The sequence below is a fragment of the Vicugna pacos genome, chromosome 7 (genome assembly GCF_048564905.1).
Source record: "Vicugna pacos chromosome 7, VicPac4, whole genome shotgun sequence".
In the NCBI taxonomy this organism is placed as follows: domain Eukaryota; kingdom Metazoa; phylum Chordata; class Mammalia; order Artiodactyla; family Camelidae; genus Vicugna; species Vicugna pacos.
The window spans coordinates 22,141,366-22,168,244 of NC_132993.1; the positions used below are offsets into that span (position 1 = coordinate 22,141,366).

At 45.7% G+C, this 26,879-nt stretch overlaps 1 protein-coding gene across 3 annotated transcripts in view; it reads left to right on the plus strand.

The window, feature by feature from the left end:
* Nucleotides 1-7,268: 7,268 nt before the first annotated feature.
* The window catches only part of GRM8 (glutamate metabotropic receptor 8), a 680,033-nt gene continuing 660,422 nt past the window's right edge, over nucleotides 7,269-26,879 (plus strand). For 2 of the 3 annotated variants that reach the window (XM_072964561.1, XM_072964562.1), the window contains exons 1-2: nucleotides 11,258-11,568; nucleotides 21,072-21,891. In XM_072964561.1, the coding sequence (XP_072820662.1) occupies nucleotides 21,382-21,891 (510 nt within the window). In that variant the 5' untranslated portion in view covers nucleotides 11,258-11,568; nucleotides 21,072-21,381. Of the gene's footprint in view, nucleotides 7,318-7,414; nucleotides 7,560-11,257; nucleotides 11,569-21,071; nucleotides 21,892-26,879 lie in introns of those variants that run through there. The other variant, XM_072964560.1, reaches the window with a different exon arrangement.

Here is a 26,879-nt window from a genome sequence, read left to right on the forward strand (position 1 = left end):
TCATCAAATGAAGTATATGAAGTTATATTTATATTACTTGTCACTCCTCTAATATCCCTGGATGAAAGTAGCAAGACCCTCACAGAGAGGCGAGACATCAAAAGGACAAGCCAAGTGGCTGGTTGTATTGTGAAGCCTGAGAACCAGGTGTTCTAGCTCCTAAATCACCTGATGTTTCCCTAATGCTGTGTCATGAAGATCTTTGATGATTTTTATGAAAAGAAAATCATAACTCTCACCCAAATATAAAATGAACATCTGTCAAAGATTTTATTTAACTCATTAATTAATGAGGGAACCAGTAAGAGGTTAAAACTGGTTCACTCAACACTTGAGTGGCTATGCATTTATAGGCAATACTAAGATAAGAGTGAGGGGAGAGATACAGAACTGGTTAATATCCAACAGAGCCATAAACTGTAACCTCTCTGGTTATCTATTCCACCAAAAAAAAATTCTGCAAGTTAACCTCTGTTCTGCAGAGTTATAAACTGGCCCAGACAATAAAAAGCCCAGCCCAACCCTGCAGTGAAAGGGTTCCCAGGAATCTCTTTTTGCCTATTTCCAAATTTTAGATAATCTTCTGACACCCTGGTGCATTAAGGTTTTCTTATCATCACCAGTTTCCTGCTGCCCAGCCTGCTTCTTGCACTAATCCTTTATTCCTCCTTTTCTTTCTCCTTTTCTGTCTCCAATATGTGTATTTCCTTCTAATTGAAACTCTACCAGAGTTTTGTCTTGAAAGTGAGTTGTGGCATTTAATCTGTGATTTCCCTTCTAGACCACTGAAACTCTCATCTTTTCTTTCTTCCATCTATCATCCATTCATCCACCCATCCATCCATCCATCCATGTTTCTGTCTCATTTTTAGTCATTTCTCCTCACATTTATTCAGTAAGAATCTGTCGAACTCTGACTACAGGTAAGGCATAGGTTAGAAGCTGTGGAAAATAAGATATCATATCTATGTCTTCTTTGAATTCAAGTTTATTAACTGGCTGGTGAGAGAATCCATCCATGAAAATTATAAGAGTTATTTTGTTTACCAAAACTAAAATAATAATATTTCGATCAAAGCTTTTTTCCAAGTGCCTACCTGGTTATCCAAGACTTTAAGCAGCCTTCTATATGAACTATTATCAATAGCAACAGTTTAGCAGTGCTCTAATGAAAATAGTTTGATTTGGAAATCTTTAATTTTGCCCATTGAGCTAATTGTCAATTCAATTCAACGTAAAGTTAGTGAGTCTATTAAGCCCCGGGAACTGGATGGGCCTGGGGCATACATCTGCACAGAACTTTGCTAAAAGGCAAATGGAAGATGTATGTTTTATACTCATTTCAATATTAGTGTAAGGGTTTTCAGTCTTTTCCTGAGAGTAGATTTTGATTGAGACAGAGAATGTGAGTGCATTTCAGTAACCAAGAATTGAAAAGGATTCCCCTTGAAACAAGAGAGTGAAGGAAACGGATAACAGAATTTCATTCACTCTTAAGAATGTGTGGGAGAGTTGAGGGAGCTAGTTATAAGTTGTGTTTTGGAGAGATGAGGATTGATTAGGAATTTGTTGGTTGGTTAAGAAGACAGAGAAAGGAATAGAAGGGAGGGAAGGACATTACAGAAAGTCCACCATAGCTTGCCATAGCTATCTGGACCCTGACTGTGGAAAGAAACCAGTTCTAGAAACACAAAGGGTCTCACCATCTTAATACAAATAGGCACTAGCCTAAACACGCCACAGAGGTTGCAAAGTGGATCACTTAAGAGCCATCCTTGAGAAGCCAGGTGGCTTAATCCTAGCTAAGGGCAAACTCTGTGAAATCATTTCCTTGACTACCTGATTAACATACAGCTGCTTTCAGCACAGACTTGCTTGGTTTGACACAGTTTAGTGATCTGAATAGTCCTCATTAACGAAGAAAAAGCCTGCATATGCTAAGCATTAAGAGTTTCCATCATTGTCCCTCTGTTAAAAGGTTCATAATTTTGCTCCTGAAGGAAAGGGTGTGGTGGACTGGGAGTGGGAAGGCTGGCGACTAAGATCAGGTTCACTTGGAGAGATGAGTGTTAGCAATCTTTGCCATTGTGTTGGCATTGCCCAGAATTAATCCCATTCTCAGGGAGGGGTCTAAATTGTTATAGACACCGTACCTTTTCTTCATATGTTTTGAAAATAAGATTGAATATAGAAAGCTGTAGCTTGAGAGTAGGTAATGCTTAATTCATGCTTTTGGGAAATGTAAATAAATTGCAATATTCACTTTCTTTATTTATCTCCTTCATTTGAATGTACTTCCTTTGAGTGAGGTTAAGACATTGTCAGGTAAATTTAAATACCCAGTAAGTGTTAGAGCACAATTTAGTCTAAAACATATTATTACCTTAATTTGAAAAGTACATTGAATTGACTAATCTACAAACACAGGGAGAAAAATCTGTAATACTGTAAATATATATACTTTATATACATATCTAAAAATGTAAAACTAAACATTTCTCATACAAGTTCTGTGATGGTGGATCAAGGACTGGACCAGAGTCAGTAGGCCAGTGTCTACTCCCATCTCTTCCTGCAACTCCCCAGGGACTTTGGGCAAGTCCCTGCCCTTCTGTGGACATCAGTTTCCTCACCATGATTTGAAGGATTTGGACAAGATCATCTCAGCAGTTTTTTCCAGCTCAGTGATTCTAGAGATGGGCAAAACTTGAGTTCCTTAGAAACAATGCTCCTGGTTTGGGGGTGACTTTAATTTTGTTCCTTCTTTCTGAAGCAAACTTCTGGCTTCCCTGTCTGCCTTATCCACCTCTGTCTTTCCTCTTTTTGTTTTCTTTCTCCTTTGTCTCCTCTCAAAGCCCAAGTAAGAGTGGTGGTCTTCACCGATAGAGGAAAGACTCAAATTTCCTCCCCCAGCAAGGAAATTATGAACTTTCGCAAAAGAAAATCTTTGACCTTACATGCTTAATTTTAGCTTCAGAGATGAAGGTGTGAGAAGGTATTTGTCTGAAAACAGTCCCTCAGAAGGAGCCACTCTGGCAAGATGGCCGGTCTTGACAGATGGTAAAATGGTGGCCTTTACATGCTTCTGGTTGGACACAGTGCTGTTCTGAAGACATGGTAGTACTGTCTGTCACATGGTAGCATTGTCTGTCTATTTCTTAGAGAGTTGACAAAATCCTCACCTGATTAGTTTGAACTTGAGTCACCTGACTAGTTTGAACTTGAGCACAGTGAACTATCCAAATGTCCTTATGGGAGGACACTGGATGTGACTGAAATGTTTATTGACTTGAGCAGATGTCTTGGCCTTGCCTGGTGTGGGGACCGGTGAGGCCCCTCCTTGCTGGTGGCAGCTCAAGCACCATCCAGTGATCCCCGAGTATTTCCGGGAGTTCTCTTAATCAAGGCACTGCTGTGACACAGTCCTCCTTAAACTGTGGCAGTGACAGGATCACACTTCAGAGTGCAGCAGCTGGAAGACCTACACATGCTGCTAAAATAGTACCAGAATTGAGGTGAAAGGATTTAATTTTAGGCTTTGGAGCACTAGGCTTTTTTTTTCCTCTCTCTCAAAGTCTTGTTTCTTATCATCCTTTTAAAATTTTTTTCCCCATTGCTGCCAATAAAACTCCTTACTGTCCCTTGTCCAGATGTAGCAATATATTTGCAATATAGATTACCGAAACCAGTTTAACATAAGTCTCTCTTTGCATTGACTTTACATTGTAAGAAATCCTCAATCTCCAGGTCATATGCAGAGATTTTTAATTCAGTTCAGATTGCTAGGTCATGCTTATTTCCAATTGGAAACCTTGGACTTAAAAAAAAATTACCCTTTCATCAAGGAAGAATTTACTAACAAGTGTGCTATTTTATAGCCAAAGACAACATATACAAACTCGATCCAACCATTATAGTTCAAAGTAGAGACATGAAAACTTCTTTTTTTTTAGTCAAGGGTTAGAGAAGGGAAAAAAAATTCTATTGAGGGCCACACAAATTAAAAACATTAAAACATAGGGATTTTTAAACAAATAATGATCTCAATATTTTTAGCATAGAACAGGAAACAGGAAATTCAATTCAGTAAGTATAACATATAATAAATAGTCTTCTGTAATAAGTTCATTTAAGGAGCAAGGACTGAAAGAGAGGGAAAAAGAAAGATGGGAAGGAAAGAAAGTAGACAGAGAAAGGGTAGGGTTAGGAGACTCAGGGTGGAAGGCAGGGGCAGGAAAGGAGAGAGAAGTGAGCAGGTCCAGGAGACGTGGGGCTTTTCATGGGGCACTTAAACACCCCTCCCAGTTCTGAGCAACCATTAACATGTCCCTGGGGAAAGATAACTCCTTCACCATCTCTTGTTTAAGTTCTCACTTTTCACATCCCCTTATCTGGACCTGGCCCCTCCCACCGGCTACCGTTCTGGGCATGGCTCCCTCCTTTGGCTTCCCAGGCCCACCGCTCCCCACAGCTGTGGGGCCGCCCTCCCGCCTGCAGTCCGGAGTGTTTCCACCTGCACACTTGCCTCTACCAACACTTACTTTCCCACTCGGAAAACTGCACCCACAGCTTGCTTCTGGACATCCTCTTGGACTCTACTTCTCTATCTCAGAAAAGTGAGCTGGTAATTCCTCCCTCACTTCCAATTTAAGGCAATAAATCCCCAGATGGCTAGACTCTTTCCCAGAACCTGAATTTTCCCTCCTTTTCTCCTTTCTTCCTTCCTTCTTTGATTCTTTTTCTGCTTCTCTTCCTCTCTTCTCTCAGCTTGAAACACTTTGATTGCAGCTTTATGAGACTATCTGAGCTGGAGACTTAGGTAAGCCAGGCCTGGATTCCTGACCAATAGCAACTGTGAGATAACAAACGTGTGCTGTTTCAAGCTGCTAAGTTTGGGGGTAATTCGTTACACAGCAGTAAATACCTAATACACTGCCTTCTAGGTGAACTCTTCCTTTCATGGCCTTTTTGGTATCTCAGTATACCTAGGTGGGGCTCATAATTTGCTTACTACAAGTCACATTCTGCATGTAGAAAACAATATTTTAGTAAGAGTCTTTTGAGATGCCTGGGAAGGGAAAGCTGTGTTTCCTACAAGCACTAGAACATAATCATTATTCCCTCTCTACCCATCCTTCCTAGACCAGCTTGGTCCTATCTTCTCAAAACCTTCCCAAATTGCTAGAACACCCTACTCTGACCTGTAGAATTCAGTTGTTTGTTGGTTGTTTTCCCTATATTATTACATGTCTGTCAGGCTAGATTTTATTGTTTTATGATGGAGCAGCTGTGATTTCATTTAGTTCCCTGGACCAAGTAGGTAATCATGAGTTACTTGATTATTAACCTTGGGAAGAATCAAATAGTTTCTCTGGACGTTATTGAGTTCATGCTCATCTGTAAACTTTTGTTTGCTTATTCGTACCTGGTCAGTTAGCCAAAACGTCCTCTCACTGAAAGTCATGAAACTGTTGCTCATTTCTAATGTCACGATTATCGCAAGAAGTTTTTGTTACGAATTTAAACCCATATGAAATGTAATACAAACTGTTTCCTGGATGATAGTAACTGGTACCTAACATTTATGTTCTTTCTAGTTGCCAAAAATCGTTTTAAGTGTTTTTCTTATAAGAATGCAGGTTTCTGAGATTCAGACAAAAAATCTAATGAATAATTGAAGAATAAGGTTCAAATAATTTTTAAACCCAAGGAGTTGGAATATATGAATCAAATCATATTAGGGATTGAGTTCTATCCAGCAATTTTTATAAAGTGACTTAAAAAAATATGATATGTTTTAACCTTACTTTAGTGTCACTTTTAGCCTTGGAGGGAGCTAACTTGCATGTGTGAAGGGTGGTGATGGTGGTGGCAGAGGGGGTGTGGCTATTTCATTCTTTCTCAGGTTAACATTCAAGTGACTGATGCTTACTTACTATATTCCCAAGTACTCAAATGAAGTCTACTACTGTACCATAAGACAATACAGTCCAGCCTGACAGATGTGCACTCAGAGAGAAAGTAGAAGAATATAAACACCAGTGGCTGAATTGCGCCGGTGATGTTGGATGCTTTCTCTAGATGTTTGGGAAGATTTTGGGGAACGCTAGGACTGGTCTGGGAAGAGTAGGTAGGGAGGAAACAGTGGGTGCATTTCAGTGCTGGGAAACAGAATTTCCCTTCCCAAGTAGTTCAAAAGAATAATTTTTTTTTGATGCTTGTAGGAGGTTATAGAAGAAAAATTGAAAAGCAATTTCTCTCTCATTAGCACGGTTGTTTGGCTTGAAGATGTCTCTATTTCCAGGGAGTAGGGATGGACGTTACTGTGTCTACTTGTTGGCTCGCAATTTTGGGAGTCCCCTGGGTGAGATCTTAAACCAGCCCCTATACACGGAGGGCAGGAGTGACCGAAGGAAGAGGCAGGCCACTCCAGATTGGCAGGTGGAAGGTTTAATAAGCAAGGGAATATGCAAGGCTGCAAGATGAGTGAATCTCGGCAACTGCTCAGCACAATCTTGAAAGTGTATATGGAGGCCTGAACTGGGTTCAGTTACATGTTCAGTCCATTGGGCTTAAAGCACCTTACTCTCTCATGGCCGCGTCCTTGAAATGGTTGCTAGCGTGGGACTAGTAGGCAGATGCACATTCCAAGGACTGGGGGCGGGAAGAGGGACCTCTGATTGCCCGGGTTCAGCTTGTGGGTCAACGGCGGTCACGTCCTCCTGACCTCCTCCAACACCACTTTATTACAGTAACAACTAAGTGTGTAACAATTCAATCCTCAAATTTCAGTGATAACACATGACAGTTTCTCACTCACCTAACGATTCAGTGTGGATGTTCTGGTAGGCAGGCAGCACTCCTCAGCTTGGCAGTTCGAGGACCCAGGGTCCTTCCATCTTGAGCTGCCAATCCCAGACCATGGAGAATTCTGCTTCCAGCCAGAAGAAGGGGAAAGAGAAGGTGAGGAAACATCTGTTTCTTAATTTCCTTGGCCCAGAATTGACCTGCCTCACTCCTGTTTGTTCTATAAGAAGTAGCTACACTACCCCACCTAGATCTTAGATGCAAGGAAGGCAGTGAAATGCAGGCCCTGTGTGTGTGTGTGTGTCTGTCTGTGTGTGTATGTCTGTGTATGTCTGTGTATGTGTGTGTGTGTGTACGTCTGTGTGTATGTGTGTGTATATCTCTGTGTGTGTGTCTGTGTGTCTGTGTGTGTCTTTGTGTGCCCCTTTCCAGTGACAGCTCCGCACTACCAATAAGGGAGCATGAATCCTGACCAGACAGGCATCTGTCTTTGCCACCCCCGGATTACAGGTAAGAAATTGAGGGGCAGAAATGTTAAATGTCCAAGATGATATGATTGTTAATGGCAACGTTAGGGCTGGAACTCAAGTCTTTTTTCCCCCCTCAGAAAACACTGGATGGAATTTCCTCAGTTTAAGAAGAGATGGAAAAGCAAGAACAAGGCACTTCTGTGGGCAGATACATGAGCAGCACGGGGGGGCCCCCCTCCCTGGACTCCTGATTTCTAAGGTCTGCCTCCTTAGGCTTTGAAAGTAAGTCTTTATATATTTAAATGCACTGCCTGCTGATTGCCTGTGAGGAGAATGATTTCCTGAAAGCAGCGGGTTTCCCATTTCAGTAAAAGTCATCAGAATCCCATTGCCTGGAATGTTTGCAAGACATACAGATCCCCAGGCCCCGCAGGGGCAGCCGGCTTGCTAACGCACCTTTTCTTGGCTCCCTTCCCCACTCGACTGGGCCTTCCTTCACCCCTTAAGTAAGCTACCTGCCCTTGAATCCTTGTCTCAGGCGGTGCTTCTGGGGGAACCCAGATGAAGTCAGCAGGGATGCATGTGCACCGTGTGGTAGATACCCGCTCACGAACCCCTCCTGTGGCTCCTGAACGCGGGCATGAGCTGACTGTGGGGTGAGGGGCACACTGCTGTCCTGAGCCTCACCGGCCCCGCCCTGTCTGTCGGTCTCACATGTCTGGTCTTGCTTCTAGTAGCCAGTGCTTTCATAAACTGAGCAAAGCCCACACAGTACACTTGCCGCCACTTGCAGATGGCCTGGTAAAAAAAATATTGTCTAAGTTTCCAAAAGAAACAAATTTTATTCCCACTTTCTCCTGTCAGCTTTCCTGCATGTGGGAGCTTCGTGCTGTCAGTATTCCTCCCGGGTGAGTAGCCTGCAAAGGTTCCGAGGCTCAATGATTACCCCAAAGCAGGAACGTGGCATAAATCTCCATGTGTGAAATACATATCACAGCTTGAGTTAAATGGACCCCAAACATATGGCATTGTTTTTTGCATTTTCTAACACATGGGCAGTTTTTCACGTTTTAAATCAACGGAAAATGAGAAGATTATAGGCAAATCTTCTTGGAGGATTAACCACCAGGAAACAGACTTGGTTTGCATAAATATTTGGGGTGGGATGGATGATGAGGTCAGACACTTTCCAAAGGCACGTTTCCTTTTGTAGTGTAGTAGCCCGTGGCTCGGGAATCGCTGAGTAGGGGCTGGACTGCCTTGTGCCTTTTTCGTGTGTTACTGACAGGGACCAGTGACTTCTGGAGACAACCTCTCTTCCTGGGCCATGATGTTGCTATCAGTCTGAGTGGATTCTAACCTGTGTATGAGCTTGTCATTTGCTCAGGGGCCACCAGATAAAGTTACTGGAAACACTCCAGAATCTGTAGAATGAATCTATTCCCTATTGACCAGATTTCACATGGGACTGGGATGATGGCCCCATTCTGACTTTCAAGAGTTAAAGATGATGCAAAACTGGACACCAAAATTCTTCTTTCCTTAGGAGAGATCAATTCTGTCCCTCTCTCAGAGGGCTGCCCACCCCCTCCAAAGGCAGCGATGTGCCTGTAGGACTCTAGTTCTCCACAGGTGGTGATCAATAGGGGAAAGAGAAAGGCGCTCATTAGGCATTTGAGCTCAGAGTGGCTCACTCAGCCTTGTCAGGCCTCCACAGCTACAGCCGGCTGTGCCATCCTCGTTACGGAGATGGGCCCACTAGAGTGCCAGGGTGCTGCCCTCTGTGCTCGCCTGGGCGCCAGCCCTGCTGGACCCACAGCTGGCCTCCAAGCAGACCCTGAAGATCATGATGTGGTCTGCAGCTCTGTGGGCTCAGGGTACCTTCAGCCTTGCTCTGCCCATCCTCTCCTTCAAATGTATTAATGAACACACTGTAAAGGGTTTAGAGAGGGACTGATCCATACACCTGCATTAATTGCTCTGCGGAGACAGATGTCACCATTCTGCAGTGTAGGGTGGGGTGGGCTGTCTGCTATGGAAATCACCTTCACTCTTCTTGGGGGAGGAGAAAGTCCCCTGACCTTCATGTGCAGACAAGTGATGGATGAGCCCTCCCAGCCCCTTCTCTGTATCAGTGAACTTCTCTCTTTGCCCTGTCCCTGCCCCAGGCTGCACTGCGGGCTGGTCACTCCCTTCAAGGCTGTGCTGTGCGTTCACAGTGAACTGAGGATCCCTACATAGAAACTTGAGGACAGGGGACCCAGTCTATTTTATCTCTCCAAACGCTCCATCCTCCCTCGAGGTGGTTGTGGCCATAAAATGACGCTTCTAGAATCAACTAGCTCCTCATGTGGTGATGGGAGAGGAAAGGGAAGGGAGCGGGAAGAGACAGAAATGAAAGGGGAAGAGATCTTCTGGGTTGGAAACCTGCAGATTTTTCTAAGTGACAAAGGGCAGGGGTTGCTTTATGAAAGAGGAGACTTGGCACCCTAATGCCAGCCTTGGGAAAAGCAACGATCTCAGAGAAGAAGAGTGTATGGGGCTTGGAAGCCAGGCAGCTTTTAGTTCTGGCTCTAGTACTTTCCAGCTGTGTCTCTAAGCCTCGGTTTGCTTCTTCACCTGTAGAGTGGACTTAGTAATTTTGATCACCTCACAGAGTTGGCGTGAGAATTACAGCAGCAGCCCACCTGGGACAAGCAATATGCAGAATACTGCCAAGGTGCCTGTCATGATTCATTGCAGAGATGCCAAACCAGAGGAGACGGTCTGCCTTGCACGAGGCCTGTCCTGCCCGTCTCCATCCTCCCCTTGTCGCGCTGGCTGGCCCCCCTCTCTCCCAGCGTTCCCACGCGGTCTAGGCCGTGGGGAGTGGCGGCACTGGAACCCTGGCTCACCCCGCGGCCAGGGCAGGAGGTCGGGCCTGGGGCGCCGGCTGCAGTTGCGCGCAGCCGCCTCTAGATGGAACTTTCTCACCAACACAAGGCCCGGCCGGCCGCAGCTCCCCGGGCGCCGGGCGGCGAGGGGCTCCCTCCCCCACTCCCCCGCCCCGGCAGGTGCGGGGTGCCTGGGCGGTAACTCGTGCGGAGGGCCGCTGGGCTTACACGTCGAGCCCGGCGGGCGGGCTTCCATCGGCTGGAGGCGAAGGGAATCCCGAGGTTTCCCCTCAGAAACCCAGGAGCCGCGCGGCGCGGGTCCCCAGGAATTTCCTGCCCCGCGTCTGCGGCTCCTTAAACCAGCTCAGTAAGATGCGGGTCACCGAGCCCGCCCGCGCCACCTTCGGCGCTGGGCCTGCAGCGGGCAGATCTTCCGTCCCCGCTCGGGCTGCGGGGGCTCAGTAGATAGCGCCCCCGAGAGCCGTGGGCCGGGGCGGGGAGACAATCGTTCGAACCGCGGGGCAGGACGCATGGCCGAGAGGCAGCGCGGCGCGAGCAAACTTCGCAGGGGGAAGCGCAAGGCTGACGGCTTTACTTTTTGCATCCCCGACAGGAAAGCGTGGGGCGGGACATATGCCGTCTACCATGCATTTTTCACGGTGACACTTCTTCGGAGCGGTGCTCACGAAGGAGAACCCGGGTTCGCGGTCCCAGTTGTGTGCTCCGGGTGGCCTCGATGCGGCGCTTCCCGCGCGGGTCGCGGGCTCGCCTGGCAGTCGGAGGCTCTCAGCTCCTTCACAGCCATATTCCTCCTTGCAGCCGCTCGCACTTCTTCCTACCTTCCCCGCCACTCTCCCCTCTTCCAATCCCCGTTCTTTAGGTCCTCCCTTTTTTGTTGTGGGCGGGGCGGATGGGTGATTTTTAAAATCAGAACTATTGACATTTCTGGTCCCCGCGTCGCCAAGGACTGAGGTGATGTAGCGCGCGGTGGAGGGGGGATCCGCCTGCCGTGTCCCTCTCCCTGTCACCGCCCGGGCAGCTCTGAGACATCGAAATCCAGGGGCTCCCGCCCCTCGGGGTTACTCCGCCCGCTTCCCGAGGTGACTGGTTGGCGCGAAGCGATCGGCGATCCCGGGCGCGATCCCGGCCGCGGCTCCCCGCGCCGCGCCGGGTGAATGGCCGCGGGCGGAGGATCGGGAGGCGCCGGGCGCAGACCAATCGCGGCCGCCGGTGGGAGTATTTGTTATTCACATGGAAGAGACTTGGCGCGGGCTGGGCCAGCTCAGCCCCCTCAGCCCGGAGACGAGCCACAAGTGCGGCCGCGGTGCTCGCCTCGCGCGGCGGCGGCGGCGGCGGCGCTGACATGGAGCTGCGGGCCCCCCGCGGGCTTCCTCACCGCGCCCTCTGCGGGGAGCAGGGTAAGACTCGCCGCCGAGCAGCGGAAAGAGAGAAAGAGAAGAGCAAGTGTCGAACCACAGGCAAAAAAAGAAAAGAAAAAAAAAAAAGCGCCCCCATTCCCAAACTCTCCCCAAAAGCTGTGCTGGCGGAAAAAGGAGAATTCCCCTGATTTTGTTCCCCTTTCCGTTTTCTTCCCTAAAACCGTTCAGGGGACAGCCAGGTGCACGGTTCCTTTTCAGGGCACTTTAGTGATTTGCTTTTCCTGGGCACATGTAGATGGCCTTGCACACCTGGAGTCTGGGAGAGAACTGGTGGGCGGAGGCGATGGGAATAGGGGCGAGAGAAAGTGGGCACCAGGGGGCGAGGGGCTGGCCGGGCATTGGAGCTTGATTGGGTGTCTGTTGATTTTACGTTGCAAAGAACAAGGCAGCCACCCCTCTTATCTTCCCATGATTACATTCCAGTGAAGAGGTTCAGAAAAGAGGGAGGCTTAGCTTGGAACTCCCAAGCCTTGGAGATGTGGTCCCCCAAAAGTTTAGTCGGCGAATCGGAGACTGAATGGTGACGCGAAGGGGCAGGCGCGCCTAGGGTGCTCGTATGAGGCGTGCGGCGGCAGGATTGTAAAGCGCTCCTCGGATTGCCTGCCCCGGGTGACCTCCTGGACCTGCCCTGGCGGAATCCGGACTTGCCCCGCCGAGATGACGAGGTACCTCCGTTCTGCGAATCTAACGGGAGGGATTTCCTAAGTTAGAGGTTTCCGGGACGAGTTGGGGTAACCCCCGCCTTCCTGAGCGTGGGGCTGGATGAATGTCTAACCAGGAGCCAGGGAAGATGGGGGTCGCAGGAGAAGCCGGGTTGTTTGGGGCTTCTCGAGACCCCACATCCCTGCACAGCGTACGTCTGCCCTGAGTTTGTGTTCACCGAGTTAGCCCCGCGAGGTCGGGATTTCCGCGCCCCCTTTTTGTGGCTTTCGGGAAAACACGGTAGTTCTGTGTTGGGGGTGGGGGCGGAGGAATGGTCTCAGGGATCTGGAGTTTAAAAAGCAAAGGCAAGCGCCCCACAGCTCCTCCGAGACACCCAGCGTGGCCCCAGTTTGGCGCGGACCTGTGCGGGGCGTGGGCGCTCGGGGCGGCCAGGTGCGGCGGGGGCGGAGGCGCTCCCGGCCCGGCCGCGCGCGGAGCCCGGCTCCCCGGGAGCGCCGGGGGGCTGGGGAGGCGCCGGAATACCCGGGTGGCGCGGGAACCGTAAGAGGAACCAGGTACTTCGCCGAAGGCCCCGGCTCCTCCGGCGCCCGGGTTCAACAGCCGAGGGAACTGAGGAGAAAAAGGAAGATGCGGCAGGGAAGAGGGGAGCGGGGGCGGGGTGAGTGGCTGCGGGCTGAGATAGAGGCAGAGGGAGAGAACCCCTGAGCCACGCCGAGAGCGAGCCCATCTGCTCTGCCAAACAGCTCGGAGATCCCTTGAGGTTTGTACAGTTGGTGAAAATATAACAAGCCCCCCGCCCCCCCCAACCGTCTGTCTGACACGCTCCTTTGGAGCAAATGAAATGCAGAGGGGTGTGCGAGTCACCCAACTGCGCAAGACGGCTCCCCCACGCTTCCCTGAAGAATTGTTTCCCCCGTGGCCCAAATTGCAGAGCCTGGGATCAGAGAGTGGCTGCGCGCCCAGGATGGCTGGGGTGAGAACAGACCCACTCGCCAGTAGCAGAAGCCCCAAACCGTCAGTCCCCCAAGCGAGTCCCGCCGGAGGAGGGAATGCCCTGTTTGCCGTTTGCGGGTGATCCTTTCCCACAGACCTGACGGTGCGGGAGTCTCGCGAACACCCAAGAATACACTACCTTCTCGGCCACTACCGCGACTGAATACAAATCCTGCCAACAGACAGAACTGGAAAACAGGGTTGGTGGTGGAGATATTGATAAGAAAAATCATAAAGGGGAGAAATGCATTCCGATGATAGCTGGTATTTTGCTTGAAAGGAAAAAAATAAAAAGAGAAAAAGAGCCACCAGCAGGTAGATCTTGGATAAAGAGCTTATTGCACTTGACTGTAATTTCCATTTTCCGTTATGAAAATTGTTTGTCAATAATTGCAAATGGCTACAGAAACCACTTTAGTTTATCTTGGTCACTTGCTTGTGAATAATGTCTTGAAAGATCTCTGTAGGAGACAGAATCAGCTGTGTGAAATTCATTGCCTGGTTCTTGAAAATACGTGGTTTGATAATTTTGAAAAGACAAGCCTTACCCATCAGGGAAGATGAAGTACGATTTTAAATGCAATTTTCCCATTTCAGAGTCAACTACAGGTTGTATCAGACTTGAGATAAACAAAAAGAAGTTTTGCTTTTAAATCAGTGATGTGGGGAGACATGGATGAAGGGAGGTTCTCCAGAATAAAGAAAAAGATGCTGAGAACACAGCTCTGTACTGTTATTTAGGCTCCATTTGTTCTGTTTGGGTTGTGCTAGCTAGTTCTGCCTTCCTGCTCCCTTTGCAGATTATGATTGCTTGAATAATTCTAAAAACATCGAAATCCAAAATGTGTAGATGAAAGAAAGAGTTGAGCTCCAAAGAGTGCAGGAGAAAGTTAGAGGTCATTAGAGATGTGATCTTTTCAAAGTTGGCTGGGCAGGTTGGAGCTGCTGTGGGGCTTGTTCAGTTGGTATTTATGCAGCAAACAACCCGCTGACATTCACATTGGCAATATCTAGTGCCAATCTTTGTGTAAGAATGTTCCATTGTCTTCAGGGCAGGAGGCACAGAACACTGTACACATGTGCTCGTGGTAGCAATTATTTTTTTCCCTCCAAGTTCCTTTCCCACTATCTTTCTCCTGTAGTTAGAATGTCCAGCAGAAAAAGGACTTTGCTTTAGCCCAGGGAGTGGAGTTGCTCTGTCCCAGTGTCTTAAAAAGAAGCGGTTGCAGGGATTTATCTCTTCACTGGACCCACAGGAATGACCTGGCCCTTAGCTCGCGGCTGGCTTTGGAAGCTTTAGCAAACTATTGCTGTTTTCTTGATAGAACCTGATTGGACATCACCAGACTCATCATGTTGTTTGCTCAGGAGGGATAGTCACACCATGTTGTACCAGGAGAAAAGGATGTGAATGGAGAGCCTCCTGGATTATAATGGTTCCATCCCAAGGGGGAGGGGGTGTTTCTGTCTGCTAGAAATTTAGATTTGAACTATCTCCCTTCCTTCCTTCCTTCCTTCCTTCCTTCCTTCCTTCCTTCCTTCCTCCCTCCCTCCCTCCCTCCCTCCCTTCCTTCCTTCCTTCCTTCCCTCCCCTCCCTCCCTCTCTCCCTCCCTCCTTTCTCTCTCCTTCCTTCCTTCTTTCTTTCTTTGTTCCAGGAAGTCTTAGCTTTGAATTTCATTTCTACTTGGTACTTTGACAAGTTGTGATGAACTCACTGACTAAGGACGTTGAATATGATGCATTCTTATCCCAGGACCTGCCTTCTGAGTGGTGGTTATTGCTGTGGGAGTGATTTGAGGGGGCTCCTGACTCATAATAACTCCTGGCTTTGGCTTGTTACAGGGCCAGTCTTAACCACTATTAGAGGCATTTCTTTGATAAAGATGTTATGGATCTCCTGGAAATGGTCTTATAAATGCAGATGTTCCAGTTGGGGGATGACCGTAATGCATCTTCAGGATTTGATACTTATGATGAATTTACTCACTCCCCGGGGAGGGGAGGGCCACGTCTTAAGATTGTGACCTGCAGGACACCATCAGCACTGAGGAGGGAGGAGATCCGGCTCTAGGGGAGGAGGGAGCAGGTGAGCAGAAGTGGGGAGATGTAGGAGAGGCTGGAGATGAGTATGCGGAAGTTATTGCACATATGTGTTACCAGTTTCATGCTTTTCCAGGCAAAAGTATACCCACAGATAGACATCTTCTGGCTGTTTATCAGCCAACTTTCCCAGTGGTAATGAGCCTTAGTGGTAGGAGTGCTGCGTCACATCCTGCATACAACTTAGGAAGGTTTCCTATCTTCCTCTCCACTACAGAAGAATGTCTTGTCACTACTTCCTTCAAAATAGCCCTTTGAATGCTCCAAGTGTCCATGAACTTCAGCTTCCCAACCAGATGTTGCAGCTCCACTGACTTTTCCTCTTGTGTCCTTCTTTCCAGTTTCCCTTTGATTTCCTTTGATTCCTTGGACACGTGACTTAATGTCTGACCAACCCTGAGTATGATGGGAAAGTGGCTTTTATCAGGTCTTCTAAACACAATACGGCAGTAAAGTATTGGAGTTGGAGGACCAATTGTTAAACTAACAGTGTCCCTGTTCATTCTTATGGCACTTGGCAATTTATAAAGTACTTTGACACACATTATTTCGTTTGATTTCACAACCCTGGGAGGTGGCCAGAAATCATTCTTCAGTTTAGAAATAAAGAAACTGATCCCAGGTTAAATGACTTGTCAGTGCTGTAGATTGAGTCCTGAGGGGAGTGGGATTAGAATCCGGGACTACTCAGATCCTAGGATGCCACACCCACAGCCCGCATCATCACATCAGGGTCAGCTCAACATCCATCATGGTCTGCTGCACCCAAGGGCGTGGGGTAAAGGAAAGAACATAGCCACAGTCCTGCATTTGAATTCTTGCCAAGATTTTAGACACATTCATATAATCTTCTTGTTTTTAGGTTCCTTATATCCCAAATGGAGGCTGTGATGCTAACCTCATTCGTGTATCTTATAAAGGAAATGAGATAATGTGTGTGAGGCTCCCTGCACACTTAGCATTCAATAAATGTTGATTTCACCCCCTTCCCCTCTTATATGATACCTACTGTAAAAGAGACGTCTCATTACTTTAAACGTGCTCTTTTTATGCAATAGCTGTGTTATCAAAAAAAAAAAGTGCACAAATTGAATTCTACTAAATCAGATTGCATTTTAAATGCACGGGGGATTTAGCTATTTAAAGGAAACCTGTGGTGAATTCTTTTGTAATGCAAATACTCATCTTCTAATTTATCTGTTTAGTAAGTTGAGCTTCTCATCTATCGGATTTTCTTAATGTGGGGTCTGCTTGTAGAGAAGAGCTTTCCCAGCCCTCTCTCACTGATGGGAAAAAGTCACTCAGCTTGCAAACAAAATCAGTTATTGTGTTCAGCTGGCAAAGCCTTGCTCTGGTGTTTTGAGCATAATCTCAAGTTCTCTTATTATTAAATAATAGAACCTCAGAATGGGGAGCTGGAAGACACCTTAGAGATTATGTGGTCCATCTCATTTCACAGATGAAGAAATGGAAACACGTGGAGGTGAAGTGACATGTTCAGTGTCACCAGCCTGTGACTGTCACACAAGGATCCAATTCCAGGCCTCTGGTGCTGGTGGTGGGGCTCTGCCTAGCCCAGCCTCACTCTGCCTCCACCAGGATTCCAGGGCCCTGCACACCTGTGGTAGCAGAGGAGCTGATAAACAAATAGGATGCATTTTGTAGAACAACCAAAAAGAGCTGTAAGTGTGGGCTGTTGCAAGAGAAACTGCTGGATTTGCAATTTTGTGAATTGATGACAATATTCAGCTTAACCTTTTTGTTAAAGAGCTGAATGGAATCCAGCTTAGGGATGCTGTTTGGCCTTTCCATGAGAAAAAGTTTACAATTCTTGGCTAATGATCCGCCTGTGAGGAATTTTACCAAGTCCTGTCTTAAAAGCACTTGCCAAGTGCTGGAGGAAGATGAAGACGTGGTGACAGACCCTGTAAAGCCCCCTCCTCATGGCTTGGTGGGTTTGTTCTCTGTGGCATCAGGCTGGCTGGGAAGCCTGATTTGAAGCAGAGATGTTTGGACAAACTGCATTTGATACTCTCAACCCTTTGAAAGATTCTTGGAAATGCCCCCAGATTGTACCCTCCTAATGAGTGCATTGTTTTTCTTAAAGAGCTGACCATTGGAGATATATGCATTTCTGAGAGATTTCAGTGGAGGGGCAGGGCCGTTCCCCTTGCTTGTGTTGTCCTGGTCAGTCTCTGCAGCCCCAAGGGTGCTTTCTCAAAGGACAGGGCCCACCTGGAGGACCTGAGGATTTTGACAGTGGTGCTATTTTCTAGCTCGGGGCTTTGGGCTATACTCAACCTTCCTGAGCCTTTTCCCCCTCATTTTTATGAGAGTTAATGACTGGTGTATGAAAATTCAGTGAGATACTCTGTTGGCACTTGAGATTTTGGTACAGAGAAGGTACCTAGTGAAATAAAAATAAGCCGAATTCAGGGCTCTGGGCCTTGAGGAGCTGTCCATATTACTGGCCTTTCGGGAAATAGCTAGAGCATTTGAGGGAGGCCACTGATTCATCTAGCTGGGGGGCTGCAGACTTGGGCCAGTGAGCCAGTTAATGGAAGAGCTAAGGATGTACAAGGGACCCGTGTACCGTGTTCTTAGGATGGGCTGGGAGGGAATGAACCAGAAGGTCTGCGTGGACATTTAATGGTTAAGCCTCGATGGTTCATCCTGGAAACCCCTCCTCTGGGCTGAGAAAAAGTGGAAGGTGTCTGCTCCCCTCTGAGGTCGCTTTCAGGAGCACAGACCTCACACCTTCTCGAAGAAGTCCATCAGCTCAGGCGAGGTTTGTACCAAACCCCGGAGGAAGGTCAGCTGGGGAGAAAAACTGTTTTATTTTAAATCCAGCACAGAACAGGAAGTAGAGCTGTTTGGCTCAATGGCACCGAAAGGTCATTATTTCGTTAAAACTCATTGTCTTCAAGTAAGGTGAGTTTAGATTAAAGCTCACAAGAATTGCCCAAGAGCAAGATTTGGCAATGCAAGACTGCACGATGCAACCAGATTTATGTCGTTTTCTACAAACTTGCAAACATATTTTCCCTTAAACTTTAAAGGGGAAACTAAGCCTTCCAGCCATCAAGAGTCTGAGTTTTTATGACAACGTATCAGATTTTGAAATAACGGCTGTATTTCAACATTTTATAAGTAGCTCTGATTTTAATCTTAAAGTGATGAGAAGTGTCAGTAAAAACCTCACCAAGTGGACAAATATGGAAAGAGTTGCTCTGCGTTAATGGAAAACGAATTGCAGTCTAGATTAGCAGCGAGAGTTCCTGTTTGCTGAGCGCTTCCCCCGCGCCAGCCACTGCTTTCCACGTGTGCTGTGTGGCAGGCAGGCTCTGGTACCCTTTACTGACAAGAAAACCAACCTTCAGAGACATCGTGTGCCATTAATTCTATGTTGCAAAGCAGGAAACTTAAGCAAAAATCCAAGTGAGCTGCCCAATAAAAATCAACCAAAATGGAACCTCTCATTTTTCATCGAAGTGCATCCATCCGCTAAACAAAACCAATTCCTGTCTCACTGTTACTCACTCCCCAATCTTTCCTTAACTTAAAGACCTATGAGATGCCAAAGAGACTAAAATTATTGCAAAGATGAATACTTCTAAAAGAAACTCAGTGTTACTACATCTAGGACTACTCAGCAAGCGGACCTGGGTTAGTGCTGTCGGAGCAGCGTAGGTAAGGGTGATTTGTAATTAACAGATGGACTGTGTTTAGGGTCTTCTATAATTGAAAAACGATTATTCTCTGAAGTGTTTTAAGTCTTTGGGAGGTGGCTTGGGGGTAATGAAGACAGGCTGGTCTTTGGAGAACAGCACGTCCCCTTTCTTTCTCCCTTCAATATTTCTCCTTCATTTATCCATTCATTCTGTGCTCTGTCAGAAAGGATATGTTCAGGGTCAGCCCAGCCCTGTGGACTTGGTCTCAAGCCCTGAATTAGTGGTCAGAGTTAATGAGGTTTGACCATCTTCTAACTGGTCTTCCTTGTGAAACTGTAAAACACAATCCTATTTCTCTTAATGAGTGGTCAGTGTAATTCATGGTCCATCACTTCAGTGGTTTCATCCAGAAAGTCAAGTTGACTTTCTAAGTGTTTCCTTTTGTGGAATGCCTGAGGTCAGGCTGTTGCCAAATCACAGATTTTCTGAGGGAGAAGCAGCTGCTGGAAGAATTGTGTGTGAGGGAATATCAGTCAAGTGGTAAGAAAAATCAGAAAAGGACTAAGTATTTTGGGGGCAGAATAGGGCTTAGTATGTGCCAGGAGACAGGAAATGCTTGTCACAGGCAGATTAGAACTAACTCAGCAGACTGGGCCATTGGCTGTATTTCTGAGTGTACTCCAGGTATATATACTCAGAAATCCAGGGCCTTGGGCTATGATGAGCCCCCTTTGCTCATCTGAAAGTGAAAAAAGTGCAGCCTTCTCTGAAGGCTTTTGGACATATGTTCAGTTGTCCTCTAGGGACGCACCATCCTTTCCTTTGGGACAGGGAGGATGGAATGAAAATTTTATGAACTGGAAATTGAACAAGTGAATGGAAAATGCAGCCAGATGTTGGTTGTCTAGAGTGGAGGAGAACTGTCCACATTTCAGGTTTCAAACCCATATGTATAAGTAGGTTAGAAATGAACACTAGATTAACCATCCTGCCAGAATAAGATGGAGCTGTTTATCCTTGCCATTACGTGTGCGTTTCATACATCAGATTCCCTTATGTTAAGTCAGTTCTGGTTTTCAGTGAAACCTCCACAAATGTCCTTTGGAAGAGTGGCATGGAATTCTTTGAGAGCGGAGGTCCTAGAACAAACTCTTTCTGTAGATTTGCTTGTAGATGTTTATTTCTAGTCTTGATGGAATCACCGTTTTCCCCACTGAGAAGCTCTGCAATTGATCTCCAGCTCGGATTTGCTCCTGGTGATTCTAGGATCAAGGAGCACTTACTTCAGAACAATACGCACACCCATTGCTTCCACTCTGACAAATTAATGGGAACCTGACAATGGTAACAGGGATACCTTCACATATATCCCACCCTATGTGTTTAATTTTCAAGTCTTTGTTTTATTACTGGAGAACAATAGGGTAATTTACATGAAATTGCTGACATTCTATGTTAAATCTTTTTACAAGCTCTAAAACTTAAACATTTGGGGCTCCTTGGGTGGTTTTTTTTTTTTTTCTGCCTTTTTTTTGTGATTGAATAATCACTTTTTCCCATTGGGAAATCTGTGGCACTAAAAAATGCCATTAACAGATGACTGGCTTGTTGAATACATCACAGAAAATAGCCTTTCATCCTGATTTTGTGGACGAAATTTAAATGCTAAATTCTGACAGCCGTAGAAAGTAAAAACAGATTTGAAAAGAAATAATGCTATCAACCACAGGATTTTTATCTTCATGGAAATTGGATTTATTGAAATAAAATGGTAAATAAAAATACTTTCTGATTTGGGAGAATCAGCCTAGTTTTTGAGACTTTTCTGTTTCCCTTGCTCCAAAAGTGTCATCAATCTCCCCGTTTAGATGCAGTGCAGCCAGGTGTTCAGATCATAAGGGGACAAAAAGAATTAGTTTCTTACTGAATAGGGAAAATTAAGCAACAACAACAACAACAACAAAAGAGGTTGGTACAAACAGAGCTTAAAAATATGAAAAATGTAGACCCATCGAACTGAACCCTTTATGTTTTTCCTCCTCTTCCCTCCCCAGGAATAATTCTGCTACAGGGCTGACTTCAAGGACGTGAATTGGTGACCTCATCCCAACATCAGAACCTCAGCTGTTATTCTAATTTTTGCACCATTCCTGGCAAGTTGACTTTATTTGGAAGTAAAATTGAACCTTGGGGTCTGATGGAAATTCACTGTGACATTGAAATCAAGAACACTTACTGAACCCCACAGAGCCTTTTCCACATGGGCCCTGATGGTAGCCTCCAGAAGGTGCAGCCTCAGGTGGTCCCCCTTCTGTGGCAAGAATAAAGTTTGGGTCTCAGATTGCAACACCACCTGTGGAGAAAATGGTATGTGAGGGAAAGCGATCAGCCTCTTGCCCTTGTTTCTTCCTCCTGACCGCCAAGTTCTACTGGATCCTCACGATGATGCAAAGAACTCACAGCCAAGAGTACGCCCATTCCATACGAGTGGATGGGGACATCATTTTGGGGGGTCTCTTCCCTGTCCATGCCAAGGGCGAGAGAGGGGTGCCTTGTGGGGAGCTGAAGAAGGAAAAGGGGATCCACAGACTGGAGGCCATGCTTTATGCAATCGACCAGATTAATAAGGACCCTGATCTCCTCTCCAATATCACTCTGGGTGTCCGGATCCTCGACACATGCTCCAGGGACACCTACGCTTTGGAGCAGTCACTAACGTTCGTGCAGGCACTGATAGAGAAAGACGCTTCCGACGTGAAGTGTGCTAATGGAGATCCGCCCATTTTCACCAAGCCTGACAAGATTTCTGGCGTCATAGGTGCTGCCGCGAGCTCCGTGTCCATCATGGTGGCTAACATTTTAAGACTTTTTAAGGTAGGTAAAGGCATTGTCTTTCTGACAATACATTGTTCTGACTCCAACTGCAGTTTAAGAAGAGAAAGCAGTGAAGATGCTCTTAGACCCTTTTAGGGTCACAGGTTCCTCGAAGAGAGGATTTTGTGTCTGGGTTTCTATATGTGTTGATTTAGTTCCATTTAAAAAATAATTCATCAGATTCATTGTGACTTTTTTTTTTATGGAACCAACAGGTGATCATTTTTGTACCATGTTGAGTCCTCAGCATCTTGGGATAATGCTCTTTATTGAGGCATATTTTAAAACAAAGCAAGTGTTTTTAGAGAACTCTTAGCTCATTTATCATATCAAATATTCCAATGGTATTTGAGGTTTAAGATAATTTACTAGGTGAAACTTCTTTAACGTGGGACGCACTGTTATGACAAAAGTTCCTGTGTGAGAAATAGTATTTATTACTAATGTGTAGATGGGAGTGACACTCTAGGCTAGAAGATGGCCATACAATTGTCAGGTTTATTATAGGTACAATAGAGCAGAACCTCATTAATTCAGACTGCTCTGATGCAGACTTAGAATAATTATATGTAATTCTTACTGAGTTAAAAGTTCAAATTTAGCAGGATAATTTGAGACTTTTTGATTTAGCTTGGATGATCATTACCTATAAATTGCATTTGCATATTGAATAAAATTGGCAAAATGAAATAACATATGGAACAATACTTTTAAAATATAAAGTTCCATAAAAATAAAATTATAAGGCATCTTTCATTAACTCTAATTTTATTTATTACTATCCATTATGTGGTCTTTTGTAATAGACATAATTTTAAAAATTGAAAATACTTTTCACTCTGATTTTTCACTCAGTGGGACATGACTTTTCCAACTTATTCTGAATTAATGAGTCTTCGTTTTATATTGTGAGAAACTGTTTCTATGCATATTAGATTTAAAAAGATTGAAAGAATATGGAGAAGTTGGACAGGTGACAGATATTGTGACAAAAATGAACAAAGTGATGGAAAACTTACTTCAAAAGGGAGATGAAAGTGTTCGGATCAAAGGCTTTCTGGTTTGGAAAGCTATCTTGGGGGGCCATCTAGTCTGGTTCATGCCTGTAGCATCCCCCAACTTCTGTACGAATTCCCTTAGTTTAGAGGAAAGAATGCTAAGAGGCAGCTCAAGGACCCTTTGCAGACTGGTGAAATTTTCTCAAATGAGGATGCTGCTGAGTAGAAGCTCTCTGTGTCTAAGGAGTACTGAAGAGGCACACGCAGGCGTTAAGCAATGCCAGAGATACGTGAGCCAGATGTTAGAAGGAGCCTCTTGGAAATGAGAGGGACACAAGAGTAAAAAGGCAGCCAAGGGTGCTCTAGTTCCCCACCTCTGGAAACTTTCAAGGGAAGCTGGGAAGTTGTTAGTGATTTCTCTGGGGCTGACTGACCCCTTGCTTGGAGGCAAGATGCAGAACCAGAATCCTCCAGGTTCACCCCCGCATCCTGGGATCCAGGATTTCTCCCAGCAGTCCTGATGCTGAACCCCAGGGTATTTTTGTCTCCTGGGTGATGTCTAGTCCCGCCCGTTTCCCAATTCCCTTCTCCTCTCAGACTCGATCTCCCTCCTGCCCTGCTCCAAAGCATCTCTTTTCTGTTCTTAACACATCAACTATGGCTCAGCCATACCCACTTTTAGAGAAGAGGAAAACTTCATGAGGCTCTTCTCCCTTTCTTCCATTACCCCTTGCCCCTTTTTTTCATTACCCTACCCTTTTACATGGATTCTGTTCCCATCAATCCCATTGTAATTCCTGTGAATTCCTATAATCTGGTGCCAAAAATAGGCAAGGATTTGAGGAGTGGGGTGGAGGTGATAATTGCTGAGTTGAGGTTTTCAAAGCTTCTTTACATTAATTTTGTACAGAATCAGCTTATCTGTAAAATGGGGATGTTGACATTGTGTTAGGTTGTTGGATGGGATTTAACGGGAAAATGCAGTGAAGGATTCCACCAGGATGTAACTGTCCTTTGCCTCCTTGGGCTGCCAAAGGGAACCTCAGGCCACCTGAAGGGTGGGTTTTGTTTTGATGCAGTCTGGATCTGGCTTTTCTCTGCTCTGTTCTTCCCTTGCTGACTGGCCAGTTCTCTCCTTACTCTCCTGGGTAACTTTGGAGGGACCTTATTTGACCAGATCAGAGGATTACCAGTGACTCTTCGGGCAGAGTCGAATGCTTCAGGTCAGTTCTGTAGCCAGGAGGGGATGTTGGTTATGGTCGATGTCATAACTAAGACTAATATGCTGGCCTGGAGTGAGCATTTAATATATAGGAGCAAATGTATTTATTAACTGAATAACTAGGGCTTGAAAGCTTGAAAAATTTGTCTTTTAAAAGTAAGTGAGAGAATATAGGGGATCAGCCCACCTTCCAGCTGAACCTGGAACCCCATGAATGTGAACTGATAATTACAACTTAATGGTGGTTGTGCTACTATCATTTACTTGATGATTTATATGAGACCTCCAGCGAGCACTCCACGCTTACATTAATCATGACGGGCACTCATGGAATAGAAAACGTTTCACTTTATGTGTGAATATATTCTGTTTAAACACATATGTGAGAACACATGGAATATTTGAATAGTTATCAAAGGAATGATTGGCAAATTAATACGTTAGAGATTGGCTTACAGTTCCATTTTGGAATATAATAATTTGATTAAGCAAATGCTATGACTTGAGTAAAGTTAAATGTTTAGGACAGTTTTATGGAGCTTGGGCCCCTCCAGGACAGCGGATGACCCATAGAATCTAAAAAGATGCATGGATATCAACATATTGCTACTTATTCCTGGATTAATGGAGTTACAGAAGGCAGAGCATCTTGGTTTGAAAACACACAAACAATTAACCTTGACCGTAAGGGATGTAAACAAGGTCTTGATTAATGAATCAAGTTGGGAAGTTATTCAATGTCCTGCTCAACAACAAACATTAGTTGGGATTTTAGAATGTAGCTGGGAACCTGCTTAAAATTGTATAGAAAATATTTGGGCTGAAATCAGAAGTAATCTCCAAATGTCTCAGTTCTCTTTTTTTGGATGATCCTGGTAAAGCCATGAAGCATCTGCCTGGGCCAAATTGTGAAGGAGACAAAGTCCTCCAACATCCCCGTCTTCCTCTCCTTCCGTCTTGCCTCCTGTGGCAGCCTCTTCTGTCCTCTTATCCCTCCGTGTTCTCCTAATGGAAGCCTGGCTTTAGGAAAGGAGCTGTTATGGACTACCGGTCATCTGCACATAGTGTGTCTGGGTTTACGTCAGAGGAGGATTTGCCTTTCCTCAGGATCACTAAGTGTGGTTTAATGAAATGACTGGTCTTTGTAAAGGGGATTCAGGCATCAGGGGAGGTTCATTCAGCCTCCCAGAGGCTGCATTGTTGGGGCCCACCTCCTCTGCTCTGGGGTACACCTGGTCCTGCTCATCTCTAGAGGGAAGGAGGAGTGTTGCCCTATCTTTGTTTATCTTCCTATTGAAGCTCAGAGGCAAATGAAAAAATCAGAGGAGAACTGGACAGGGAGTGGCGCCAGGCCCCACCTGGGGCAGAAGCTGTCCTGTGGCTTGAGGGACACTCAATTCTCTGCTAAACCAGTGGTTGTCAACCCTGAGTGTCAACCTCTGTCCTCATGCCCTGGGGGTGTGTGTAGGCTCTCAAAACTACCTCAGAGGCTTTTCACAGGACAGGACCCAGTGAGTGTGTGTCTCCCAGCTCCCTCCTGAGAACCATTTGTACTGATTGAAGTGTCTCATGTTTCTTAGGTGTGTTGGGAGTGGAAACAAGTCTGAGAGTCACAGGACAAGACTTTAATGATCTGAAATTTTTAGAAGCACTGCTGTGCTTAAAGCACACGCACATATGCACACCTGTGTCATATATGGGTTAACGTGGGGCAGAGTGGTCAGCGAAGTGATTGTTTAATTCCTATAGCACGTTAATGGTTTAGGTAATAGTAGGATCAATTGGGATAACGTGACACGTAACTGCAGAGCAGCAAACCCAGAAAGCCCAGAACTGCTCCATCCTTCATATATTCACGAAGGGGAATGTACCATTTCAGGGGCTCCTGTGTTGCAGAGAGACCAAAGAAAAGACGGATCCGGCTCTCAGACAGAGATTGTGTAGTTTGAGAAGAATTAAAAAAGGATGAGAGGGCCTTTTGGAAATGTTGACTGGGAAGCCCATAATTTAAATTTGTTTTATAAAGCAGTTTCAAGGAATTTGCATATGTTTTATAAAGAGCTGGGATCTTTTCCCTTTTCTAGAACATTTCCACCCTTCTCCTTTAAATTAGAGCAAATCTGTTCCTCAAAGCACTAATCATATGTCTTACTTTGAGCAAAGATTGAACATTCTAAGTTAAAAATAGCACATCAATGCTTGGAGGTAACGCATATTAATGTCCACATAGATGCATCGGGGTTATTAAAGGACAGGGTCACATATAACTTTTCTCTCTTATGTTTTTCTGGTTAACTTTCCCTAGAGAGTAAATATTCAACTCTGGAAGGATGGGGGTCAGTCTGCAGTGTATACTTCCCAAAGCAATCAAATGGGACTTTTAAATAGAAATCCACTTGTAGGTGGGCTAGATAATTTCTCCCCGTGTGGAAGTGCCCTGGATCCAAATGGCTAAAACTGACTTTCATGTTACGTAAGTGAAGTACAGTGAAGCATCCCATTACCCTGGATGTGATTGCCTACCCTACCGTGTTTTCAAAGATCTATGTTCTTCCAAGACACTCTGCTAATTGCAGCAACCACTTCCATAAAGCCAAGGGTTTTGTGAGTTATTTATCGCAGATGATGGGGCTTTGTTAACCGTCAGGTCTGAGCAGGTAAATCTGCCATATCGAGGCTCGTCTCGTTAGATGGACAGACAAATGAGCCCAATCGATAACCTCAACAGGAGGTAATGTTTCATGTTAAATCTTACTTGATAGCAAATA